Source organism: Ambystoma mexicanum, chromosome 8, assembly GCF_040938575.1.
Source record: "Ambystoma mexicanum isolate Mex_15411 chromosome 8, UKY_AmexF1_1, whole genome shotgun sequence".
NCBI lineage: Eukaryota > Metazoa > Chordata > Amphibia > Caudata > Ambystomatidae > Ambystoma > Ambystoma mexicanum.
The window spans coordinates 913,158,950-913,172,083 of record NC_090929.1 but is presented as its reverse complement, the minus strand read 5'-3'; the positions used below and the strand labels follow the sequence as shown (position 1 = coordinate 913,172,083).

Here is a 13,134-nt window from a genome sequence, read left to right as displayed (position 1 = left end):
TTTGCAAATCAGGCTTGGTTCCACCCAGAAATGGGCAGTCCAGCCAGAACTGCTTGGTCACATCCCTTCTACATGAGACCACAAGCAATACCAAGCATGGTTCAGCCTCATTGGCCATCATCAGTGAGGTGCAGCTTGGGTCTCTAGGCCCAGCAGGCATGGGACGCAGCCTGGGCATACCTGTCCCACTGGGATTGACTAAAGCAAAAAAAGAGGTAATGGCTGCGAAGGTGTAAAGTTGATCTAAACTTTGGCATCACTTTGGTCAACCGTCCAGACCATCATTCTATGCCCGCTAAGCCACTACAGAAAGGCGATAGACCATATGCAAATCCGGCTTTGTATCACCCCTAAAATAGGCAGTCCAGATCAAACTGATTGGTCACAACCCTCCTTCCTGAGACCGCAAGCAACCGTAAACATTTTTCAGCCTCATTGGCCATCATCCGTGAGGTGCAGCTTAGGTCTATACATATTGCAACTGCGACAGGACCCCTAACCATGTCCCAGCAGCAGTGTCCAAAGGTCAAAATATAAGCATACCTTTAGTTCCCACAGGACAACACCTATAGCTGTGCATTTTGCACATCTCACTGACCCCATAGGACTTTGTCTTGGACCATGCCCTTTCAGCACTTACCAGAGGTATGGGCTGAGCCATGTCTAAGTTTCAGTTCACATTCCATGAAACCTACGATGCTTGGCCTTTTACCTTGACTTGTGGGAACTACACCTGGAACAAGGCTGGTGGCTACGTTTTAGGTTATCAACACCTCACTGCATGTATTTTGGCTAGAATCTGTGGGTACAGGGGATAGGGCCTGGTCTGAGGTCATGGCCCAGGCACATTATCTTACCCACAATGCATCCATGCACTGCAGGTATTCCACCTTGAACATCCTTTGAACCTATCTTACCTGCACAGTCCCATCATAGGTAATATACAAAATCACCACCACTTTATAATGATGGAATTGGGATTGTCATCTGTATTGTTATCATTGATGTCATCAATTATGTAATATGTGATGTCATGGGAAGTGATTTAGAAGGAGTTTCTTTGGTGTTGGTAATAAGTGGTGAATTTGAGTGTGTTTTAGCTTTAGTAAGTTAACCAGATATGTCACCTCAACCGGGATTGTTATGTGGAGATTTGTAAATGTTATTATGGCGGTTGATATTTCACCATAACGGAAAATTATTGCTCGATTTACCAACGTTTTTATAGTGGATATTTTTTACAATATACTTTAATCATGTAACTCTTGATGAAGGTTTTAAGGATATGCCTTTGGCAATGTTCAAGCACAGTGATGTGGTCCTCGGTGTCCAAAGGGCATGGCCTGTTATCATGTACGGTTGACACGTTGCCCAAGAAGTGGATAAACAACACAAACACACACACACACATAACCTGGGTATTAGTGGGATTAAACCTCACATCTCATAAGGCAGACTCAAGAATGTGAATTTATACACACAAGTGAAACATACATGTGGTATGATACGGCTATGTATGTTCTAAAGCAAGTAAAATGCAGTGGCCCTCATTCCAACCCAGGCGTTAAGGGTTTAACGGCGCCGTCGGCGCCGTTAACCCTTAACGCCTGATTTCCACCTTAACGCCTGCTTTTAGCAGGCGTTAAGTACCAAGGCGCTAAGCGTCCTTGGCGCTAATTACGGCACCGTAATTTACGGTGCCGTAATTAGCGCCTTCCCCACTCCCATTATGCCCTATGGGGCAAAAATGGGAATGGGGAAGGGTAAATGGGGATTGGGGATTTACCGCCCCACTCACTTTGGAATGGGGCGGTAAATCCGCCATCCACCATGGTGTAAACGGAGTTTACACCATGGTGGTAAAGTAGGGAACTTACCACCTGGGTTGGAATGAGGGCCAGTGTGTCTCTTTAAACATAGGCCATCAAACGAAGGCTGGTCTAGGAGGCTAGGGCAAAATTAGGAACTGTTGGTTCACAAAAACAGTACTGTATTTATACATCCAAAAAAAGAGGAGGGGGAACAAACGTTCTTTGTGTGTCAGCAATGGATAGGGCTGGCAATCCATATTCTCTCTTTCTGTGTTTCTATGCAGAGGTAAAATGTGTTAGCTGCATGCTCAGTAACCAGTCAATTCCTCAAATGTCTTTTCTGGATCCTATGTATAGAGTCCACACAGAATTAAGAAAATCAGACACTTCTGAGAGGTGAACATATTATGGACACTTAGGAACTGAATGATAACTCAGAAGAAGTTGCTTTGATGTGATGAGAACATGGTCTTACATGTGCTGAACTATCTTATGTTTTGACATTTCCAGATCAGATCAAGGGTAAAGGCCTATGTTTTGGGCCTCAGGAAGCGGCCCTGGACGATATTTGGGATTTGCATGAGTACCTTCCTTTCCAGCGTTTCTTTCACAATGGTGATATCCACCATCTTGTACTGGAAAAGCGTGAAAAGATCCAGAATTCATCCACATGGCAGAGTGAAAAGAATTATAAGGGGACCGCAAAAACAACCCTGGCGCTTGACCACCATCGGTTCATTTGTTTGTCCTTAATATGCCACTCAAATACCCAACTGGTTCTTACTTGCCCTTAGAGCCATTACCGTACTAAACTCTGTGCCTGTACTGAGAAAACGGGTTCTATGGGAGCATTTGAAGACGGAAGGCAGAATATTCTTTACATGTGTCCTTTTTGCCTAGCCACATATTATAGATGTAACCTTTTTACAAGAGCAATGATTAATGTTGAAAAAAGGACATCAATACAAAATATAAGCACATGAGAGAGTCAAAAGCATGTTGTCTATTGGCACAGATACACACACCAATGGCATCGGTTTAGGCTCTCGAATGTGGTCATTGGCCATGAATGAACATAGCAACAAGGAAGACTAATCTCCTGCTCATGATGTATCATCGCCCCTCAAGACTTAACATGATCGCCAATCAGGCAGTGGTCTTGTCCTATATTGTTTTTGAACCCTTCCGGAATGTCGATAAATGGGACTCTAAATGCAATAGGTGCAGGATTTATGTGTCAACAAGGGCTTTGGGGAAAAAGGGGTGCTAAGCCGGCTGGATGTCCTCCCAAATTAATATGGGGATTACTAGTATCTGCTTGAGAAGTAAAATAGGCACATATAGTAGGACTGCTGCAGTTTGTTATCTTCCTAATACCCCAATTGGCAAAGCCGTACAATGGAATGTGGAAGTGCCATACATTGAGGGAATGGGAAGCACCAATATGTATGAACAAACCAATATCTTGGGAAATCTTCTTAAGCGTCAATGGTAAATTTGGAATTCAAGATGGAAGAGACTGTTTTCCTGCAACAGATTCCAAAATTATTGCAGAGCTACTCAAACCCTCTGCACCCTCCACTGATCCCGTGTACCCTTTCGCATCGCCTTGAGGTGGAATTGTTGTCCAATGCAAAATCAATCCCTTTTGAACTTCCTCCTTCTGGTCTTTAAATATGCCCCCACTCCCAATCTGGCTAAATCAATCTTTCGCTATTCTCCCCCTCGCACTCTTTGCTTCCAAGCACTGCTTAACCTATCAGTCCCGTATCTGCTCTTTGATGACTTCCATGTCCCCTTCTTTTCACTCCTGAGGCCGAATTACAGAAACCTTGCACTGGTGCAAGTGCAATTTTTGCACAGTATTAGCACTAGGGCAAAAAGTGCCTGTATTCAAAAATGTTTTTCTTCAGTACATGAATGTAATGATCTCGGAGGGGCATCCCTCCTGTCATCCATCATCATCACCCCCATCCACTGTCCCCCCGCCCTTCAACTTTGTGCCTGGCCAAATATTGGACTTCACTGTTAATAAATGACCAACAATGTGTCTCTAGATCTGTAGCGTCCCAGTTCAGTGCACTAGTCTGTCTTCTCTCTCAACTGGTCCTCTTAGCACAGCTACTTCTACAGCAACCAGAGTCAAGCACCGTTAATGGTAATGTCTTGCTCTATACTGTTACTCTTATACAGTGTTTCTACTAAAAGCAGCATCCCTTATTTTTATAAAAATACAAATACAGATAAATAAATGTATGTTATGTCCGGTCATGTTTGCTGCAATGATATTCCGCAGCAATCAGTGGACATCGTCCACATTCTAAATGGCCAGACATGGAGAATTCACTTTTCAAACTGATTTATGTTGGAGCCATTGCTCCATTGTGAACACTTGGATAGGAGATGCTTAGTTAACTATCAATGCATTAACTACCTGATATCCCAAATATTGCATAATAAAATTATACAAATAATGCTGGATTCATGTTCCAAAAAGTCATAACAGTTTTCCATGCCTTACATTTGTGATTACAATATAAAGCATGTTTTGAAGAATTGTAAACCAAAGACTGGCTTGCAGATTGCTTGAAAATTGATTTTTATGTTTGCAATGTGTCGTTCACCCTCCCTCCCCAAGTGTTACATATGTTGGACCAATGCATTGGAAGCCTCAGAAGGTTCCAGAAGAGTAAATCACGTGTTATCTTTGTACTCTCTTACAGACTCTCCTTCACAAAGGGCCAATGGCTGCCTTTTTGATGCAAAGTAAAGATAATCCCATGAAAGCTTTAGGAGTGCTAGCAGGCGTCATGGGTGTAATGGTGGTCATTACAGTCTTCATCTCCACTGCCATGTTTTGGCGCAATAAAAAGTCCAACAAAGTCATGCCTGTACGCAGGATCATAAAGCGGAGGCGGGCAGAACCCGCAAAGAGCACCAGGAGGGAATGGCTGAAGATCAACCGTTTAAATGGCTCAGACGACAAGTTCACCGTTCAAGACACAGGCCCCACCCTGCAGAACGAGAACAGCAACAACAACATCTATGTGGCCACCCTGCCCCCAAGTGCCCCATCATTACCCCCGGCCCCAGTCCTGATGCCCAAAGCTCGAGCAGAGTGGAGTGTGCCCACTGTGTCGGGCTCCTTGACACCTAAGATTATTGATCAGCAGATGAAGAACAAGGTGCCCTGTGCCAGCGCTGCCCTGGTATCTGAACTCAAACTGAAATTTGAGAAAAGAAATGCAAACTACAACAAACCTTACTACTAAAGTTCACAAGCAAGTGGTCCATGCACTGGGTGCATACATGCGATACCTGCCCAAGGTGTCGCAGAGGTGATGATATTCACGTTATCTGGTTGTGCTGACAACAAATTGCATTCTTGACCATTGAAGCCACTGAACCACATGTATTGGAAATTCGCACATTAAGCCCATTTAAAAATGGCACATCAGCATAATTACGGTACACACTTCAAAGCAGTATCTATAGCAATGCTATGGAAAAAGCAAAGACAAAATAAGGCAAACACCCATCATGAGTCTTGGCTTCTCTTGACAAGTGGTCTCCAACTCCAGCCACATGAAGATCAGTCCTATTTCTACATTCACACTCTGAGCAATACCAACCTACCTTCATGTTTAGCAGAGTTTCTAGACAGCAAGGTGCTGTGACAGGTCTGGGTCAGGTTTAAGCTGGTAAGCGTAAAGCACACGCATGTTCGTTCATCCATCGCTTTGTTTTCTTTCTGTTATTTAGTCTTGGTGCACCTGTGCAATGTAAAGTACCTTGTTTTAAATCTCGACTTACAGTAGATAATTGAGCCTTACCATCTGTTGATCAATGGTTATGGCTGATTTTTTTATTTTTTTTGCTGTATGTCTTGCGACTTTGCCTTGTAAACAATACCTATGAACCATACATAGCTACACACACACAAATAAACATATTCACCACAGTCATGCAGGAACACATGCCCCCCCCCACACACACACATATACATCTACAAAAACCTGCATGCACACAAACCCACATCCACCACATCCATACCCACACACATTCACTGAGAATCACACAGGAGTACTCATGCCGGCACAAATACGCACGCACACACAAGCACACACATGCTGTTATTTCCACTGGCGACTTTAGAGGAGATTCCATTGCAGCAGCACATTAACAATCAGCAGTCATATGTTTAAACAAATATCTTTGTACTTAGAGAGATGACACCAAATCCAGTTGTGAAAAGCATGTCTCAAGTGATGTGGATAGATTTCACTTTAATGTGTGGCCACTTGGCCAAATACAATTCAATAGCGCTCACTGGGCCTGGTTTCTTAAAGGAATGGAGTCAGCAAATGCCTTTCAATATTTACTGTCAAAACCTGTTTCAAAAGTAAAGAGACCGCAGCCTATGGACCTTTCTCAACCAACAAAACGTTGTGTAGTGGTGAAGGTATAAGTAACATATTTCACAAAAAACAACCTAAATGCTGAAGCTCCTTTATCAACGCGCATGGGCGGTGTGTTCAGATTTTACAGCATGAAGTTTGCTTTGGAATAACGAAAAAAGAAACATTTTTGATTTCCAGGATTGGAAGAATAAAGAACCTATGGGAGCTTAATTATGATATGCTGCACCACCTCTGTGCATCACATCGAACAAGCATGTTGTCATTGGATATTATATTTACCAAACCTTCATTTTGTATTTACAGTCAAGAAAATAAAATAGTTTCTGAGTGTGGGGGCCTAGCTCGATCAGGAATAAGAGAGGTAAATTGCATGTATATTCAAGCCAAATAGCTACCTCTTTAATTCATGCATGCCAACATGACCCTTTCTGGTCAGGAAGTGTTGGTCCAGGCGGGTTTCCAGTTTTGGCTATTAGGTTCCCGCTTCTATAAACCAAAATTATTGCTAGACGGGAGATGGGATGTGCAAAGGCAGGGGTCAAGTCCTAAAAATTAAAGTGGGGACTCATCAACAAACCCAATAGGATGTGAAGTCGCTGGAAATTAGCATATCAAGGTGAAATAAGCACATTTAATTCAATTGGCTTTGCATAGCCGCCCAAATTGCACAGGACGAATGGCATTTGCTTTTCATAAAATCAACACACACACAAAACCAAGAGAGGATATTTTCTTCTAATAGTGTTTTTCAAAACGTTAAAAGGTGTGCATGTTTTAAACTCCAAGAACCAATACAAACGTTTTCTCTGGAACTTGCAGTGCCGAAATGTGACATTTCACCTTTAGTTGTTTGTTATTTTTCAGCAGGTTATATATAGTGAAGTGGTGAAATGTCTGGCCTCCAAACCTGAGACTGCAGTTCGATCCCCGATGTTGTGGGTAAATTCAGAGACATTCAATGTTAGCTGGGGGGACTGAGTCCACCCTCTGAAAAAATTTGGTGGACTCTGTCCACCCGCGTGTACCCTCGACTTTAGCCCTGTGCTAAGGGATGAACACCCTATGGGTGTTGTGTGGCTATTTAGTCACCCATTTACTGCCCATCTCCATGTTAATCTATGGCCGTTCCAATCAACTACCTGCCCTTTCCCTCCCAAATCATAGCCTTCTCAGATAGCTGTAGCTAGCAATAACATCAGACTTTCTGCTGTAAGTTTCTGAAAGTGTTATTTCAAAGCCGACTTCCTAGAGTTAATCGCTTCACTACAGCTATAAACGTGCTATTGGTTTAATGAAAACAATTATTTATCAAGTGTGTATTCAGCCTCTTCATTTGTAAGTAGTATTGTGTCTTTGTACTAAAGTCCTGTTAAAAACAAACATTGGCAAAGCTAACAGCTTAGGCTTGTGTTTAGGTATTGCATATTAATTTGCCAGACATTATTATGAAATGCCCTGGTACTCACACTAATTATCAGCTGTTATCATCCTATGGTCAAGTAGTACGATAATGGCATTGCATTGCAAGTGCCCATCCCATGCCTACAAAAAAGTCAAACCTGTGGATTTGCTGATGCTACTTCTCCATGCATTCTGGTACTTATCATCCTGGAATTAAAGTAGGAACTCTCGGTCCTAGATCCCAGAAATGTTAAAGACAAAAAATAAACAAGACTGGTTCAACATCTCCCGAACAGATGGTGTCATGTTGGTATGCTTTCCTCATACATGTCTTTACTGAGCAGAGCAGTCTGGGAAACGCTTCTTTCAATGTGCTTGGAAAAAACTATTCTTCTGGAACAGCCAGAAAAGGGTTGGAAGCCATATTGCTTGGCCTTGTTGATGTGAACGGGTCCTCGACTTGTACTTCCAAGGATGTGGGCTGCCCACATCCCATGAAAAAACCTTTATAAGTTTACAGATTTGTACAAAAAAACAGAACTTTCAATTGTACAGAACAACTTTCTAGACTCTGTTTTGACCAAGAAGAAAGAAGTAGAGTTGAAGTTGTTAACAAGTGAACCGTGGGTCTGTGTTTTAATCCGTCGTTGAATATTTACCTATTGATTGATTTTTCAGAATAGCGTAAGAATGGACTAGGGTGGTTAGGTTGCTGTGTGGTTGATGACGTCTTTGAAATAAATCCATACAGACTGGCCAACGTTTTGTGAGCTCCTAAAAAAACTCTTGGCTCTCTCTGCATCTCAACAGGTGAGCAGCAAATCGTGTTTGGACTCAGACTACTTGTTCGCAGCTGGTACAACATCAGAAATATTGTGTTGATGGGTACTGGCTTGGCCCGCTGGTTCTGAAGTTAGTGCAGTTATGTTCAGCACCTGCAAGCATCCCCCAAAAAAGTGGACCCTTGCAGAGTAAACACTAATGGAAAAATGGTTGCTTAACCCTAACTCTACCCACTGTAACCTTCATCCCTCAGATAGTAGGCTGGTGAATTCCACAAGGGGGTTAGATTATATGGAGGATGGTGCGTAATAATTCCGCTCCTGTGAATGCTCTTCTTCAATGCTTCTCTCGCCCCCACTGAGGTTGAGTGAGCTTACTAATAGAGCAATTTGGATTTTCATTTAGTACCCCGCAAGCACCAATTGGTGCATTCCCAAGCCTTAGCTGATCAGTAATTCCTCTTCGGATAGACCGTCTCGCGCCCGACTCCGCTCAACGTTCTTTAGCGTTCTATCTTTGCTGATCTTCTATTTCACGGCCGCCATTAATTTGCTTCATCTTTCGATGCACGCAGCTTCTTCATCTGAACCCGCATTACTGCTGAAAAAGACAATCCTGTATTATTCTCAGGCCATGTGCGAACCATGGCACAGCAAATCTCTGAATGAACTGTCCAAACATGGCACCCTGCCCGATCACTTGTATTACAGTGGGAAAGTCTGCTGCCATCTCCTTTAGCTTAACTGGGCCTCTTTCCATAGAGGAGTGGCAGGAGGATTTCAGTATTGAAACAGATAACCGACTCCCAAAGTCGAAACAGCTCACATTTAACCAATGTGCCTGGCTGTAATGGAAGATGTAGAAGTAATCATGGCATGGCTTTATATAGCCATTTAGATCACCACAATATGCACAATGCTGGAAGCGGCATTAGTAGGACCAAATAATATGGAGTGGAAGGAAGCATTCCTTCCAACATGGCTCCCTTCCACACCATATCAATGGACCAGAATGTGCTGTCTAGTCTTTCTAGACAAAAGTCCACTTCAAACTGCCGTGTTCAAAGAAGAACATACCAGACACAGCAAAACTTGTAATTCCCTGTTAAAACTATTAGTATCCTGGGGCATTGTACTGCGGAACACTAATTGCAATAATCTCCTCACCGGGGGACATTATCATGTCAGGTAATACCCCAGTGCCTTCATTAATGTCCTCGCTGCGCTAGTTCCTGTTGCTATGGGTCCCTGGGCATTACCTAACAAGGTAATGCCCCCCCCCCGGAGAGAGGCGTATTACCTAATTAATACTCCATGATGGATATCTCTGATATCGCCTTTCTACTCCAACTCACAAATTACGGGTCCCTTTGCACACTGAGTTTTGGTCTCTTCCCATCCGCAGACTCTCAATTTGACATCCAAAAGGTTTTCTTCTTTACCCACTGCCTTCTACTGGGGTGTGTAGACTTATGCACCGGAAGGGTTTTCAAAAACGTACTCTGACTTTTTTTCCTGACACCTAAAATGCTTTCCCCAAATATTTTAGGAGGGAGTATCATTTTATATTATAAACTCCCATTGTAGAATACTTGGGGAAAGTGTTTGATTTTAATGAGGGTGCATTTTTAAGGAAATATCTCCCCCTGACAGCCATTTCGCAAGCATCATTATCACAGGAAACCCTCTGCACTTGCTCTTGTGGAAAAAGTTTAGAAATGTTCACTCTTTCTTAATGGGGAGAGTGAAAGTTCAAATAATTGTGTTTTCCAGCTTGCTGAGGATAGAGTGGTGAAGTACAAGATGGCATCAGACGTTAGGTGATTCGTTCCTTGTTTCATTTGCATTATTTAATGCATTTCACGCTCCCATGCAAAGTGACAGGTGTGTGCCACAAGAGTTTGGCAGCAGCATGCAGAATAGCTCCAGCATGAAGCATTTCAAATGATGTACCACTCCTTTAAAACAATGTCTGAATGGCTGCAAGGCAGCCATCTTGCCTGCTGATTACTTGCCACACCGGCAGAAATGAATTCCTCGTTGGGCTAATCTGTGTTTCAGACAGCAGGCAGGGGATCCATTCATTTCATGGGCAACATTCTAAAAGCGCAACATCATTGAAATTTGGGGCATTTTCTTGGCGGGATGACACCCCTGAACGGGTAGGTAGGGCTACAGCACAGACCTTTTTATTGCAGGTTTTATCTGACATAATACTAATTCTGCCTAAGCCCCATGGTTATATGTTGTCAGGGGTGTTCCTAGGGGTGTTCTGAGTTGCTCTATGGACAGTAAGCCTCTGGATGTTGGGGGACATCAGCTAATCTTAATAAAATAAAAGACCTGATGTATATTTGTCTGAGGCATCATGCGCAGTAGAGACTGCCGAATGCACAGAATGCTCCAGTAGAGGGAACTGTTGTTACCTTAGCATATACAGTGGTCCAATTCGCATAGCTTCACCTGTTGTCACCGCTAGAGGGAGCTGTAGGCTTAGGATATATAGTGGTCCTACTGTGTTAATCAAAACTTGTACACGGGCCTGCATACTAGTACATTATATCTCGCAAATATAGGTAAGAATGCATTTATTCCTTTAAATTATTATACTTCTCAAACTATCGCAAACTAGCTGTGTGTCAGCCTAAAATATTGCTTGTGGCATCTCCGTTACTTGTGTCATCACTTCAGTTCTGGGTATTTGGTACACGATGAGCGTACCTTAACATGAATCCAGGCAGGAAGTGGGTACACTGTTGATGCCTGCTTGAAGTCCTCCGTTGTTCCGAATACTCTCAGCACAACCATATATTTAATTCATATCATATCAATTGTTCTCTGTTGGGTCTTTGTGCAAAAGCAGTGACTCTGTAATTTATCTGGTGTCCCTTAAGATACTTTCGGAGAAGGTCAATGGAACTACTGAGCGAACCCTGCTAAGAGTCTTGGAACATATCCACGTGTTTATTAACGTCCATTCCTTTGCTCCTCTCCTGTGGCTTCATGTCCATGATGCACTTAAGATCTACGTCCCGCCAGTGACAGACACAGAAGCTAGGTCCCTACGTATCTTGTTCCATAATGACATAGTCAACAACTAATGTAAATTTCACTTTATTTGCAAATACCCCAAAGAGGCAAAAATGAAATAGCTGTGCACTTCCCAAACAATGCTAAGTAGTGCATACAAAGTGATTAAAACACCTCCCATCTGGAACCAGGCGAGAGATCCAACTAATTTATCTTGGGTATATTTTCGGACCAAAATATCTTCATTGTTTAGTGGTAATACGTTTCGAAAGGATAAAAAGTATGTCCTAGATACAGAATCTAAAACATGTTAGTCAACTTGCTCCTCAACATATGTTTGCACAAAGCCACTCATTTAGTTATGGAGGATCCTTCAAAGCAGTGTCCACTACAAGATGTAAGCCAGGCTTCCGCAACTTTTGGCTCTCCCGATGTTTTGGACTTCAAATCCCATCAGCCCCTGCCACCATAGTCAATAGTGAGGGGTCATGGGAGTCACGATGCAAAACATCTGAAGAGCCAGAGGTTGCAGACCCCTGATTCTAAGCTATAGCCGTCCATGATTGTTGCAGGATATTTGAGATCATCCCTACCATTGAGTATTCTTCCGAGGCTGACAAGCCAATAAAACCAATCCCTGTCCCTTAAAGGCCCTCTCTGAGCCCTACAGAGTAAGAATGGCATAGCCACATGTATTGTTCAGGTGCCTACGGCATGCACTTCTACTAGTAGGTGTAGTAGAAATTGGGCACTTGCGCCGAACCATGTGAGGAGTCGGTCACAGTTGCTCTATTTCTCTAAATCATTTCAGCTGTGCTGAGGTCTTATTCCAACTCACTTTTTTGAAAGATCTACATTTTGCATATGCGTGCTCTTATCAATACAAATTTTCCAGTCCAGATGCATGGTCCAAATAGGAGATTAAACAAACACATCCCTCCATTAACAAAACATCTATAACCTTCTTTTTCGTTAACAGTTAATAGTTAAATGTCATGGGCCTTGTGTCTTCTTTGAACTATTCTTCATTCTTCGATTCCACAACCACATGTCTGTAGATCATCCTCAATTTGGGTGAAATCTGAAAAGGGCATGGGGCAACAAATGTTTCGATTTGAGAACTTTTTTAATGAATACAACCGCACTTGTTATTGGTCAAATGCTATGTTGCATATTCATATAAATATATATGTATTGTTTTTATATCAATAAAATGTCTCGTCTGTAACTTACCTTCATGTCTGAGTGGCTTTTTGTTCAGTAAATTATTGCTTTTCTGCTTGTTCGTTGGTTGGAGTGGGCTCCAGAGACTTAAGACCTCGCATTGGCTCACTGCATCTCAGAAATGATACCCTTGTATGCCCACAAAAAGGCATTATACAGTCTGAAGTGCCAATGTATGCAACCCAAAATTTCCATTCCTGTGTAGCAGACTGGTCCAAGAGACACAACACCAAATTGTTATAATTTGTACTCCAGAGTTTATACATATCGCTGATGTTGCCTCAGCCTTCTGTGCAGCCAGGCCTCACATTTGGATGGTACTTCATTCCCTACTTCAGCCACTGCACCACACAATCCCAACACGTGATAAAGCTACTCATTTGATATTCCATCAAAAGCTGCTAATACCGCTCTACAAATACATGTTCTGACACATTTCATCCTAGCTTCCCTTCATGCTCCCTT

At 42.6% G+C, this 13,134-nt stretch overlaps 1 protein-coding gene across 2 annotated transcripts in view; it reads left to right on the top strand.

The window, feature by feature from the left end:
* The window catches only part of CDHR1 (cadherin related family member 1), a 712,137-nt gene extending 699,460 nt beyond the window's left edge, over window positions 1–12,677 (top strand). The window contains exon 17 of one of the 2 annotated variants that reach the window (XM_069610819.1): window positions 4,535–12,677. In XM_069610819.1, the coding sequence (XP_069466920.1) occupies window positions 4,535–5,083 (549 nt within the window). In that variant the 3' untranslated portion in view covers window positions 5,084–12,677. The other variant, XM_069610820.1, reaches the window with a different exon arrangement.
* Window positions 12,678–13,134: the final 457 nt, after the last annotated feature.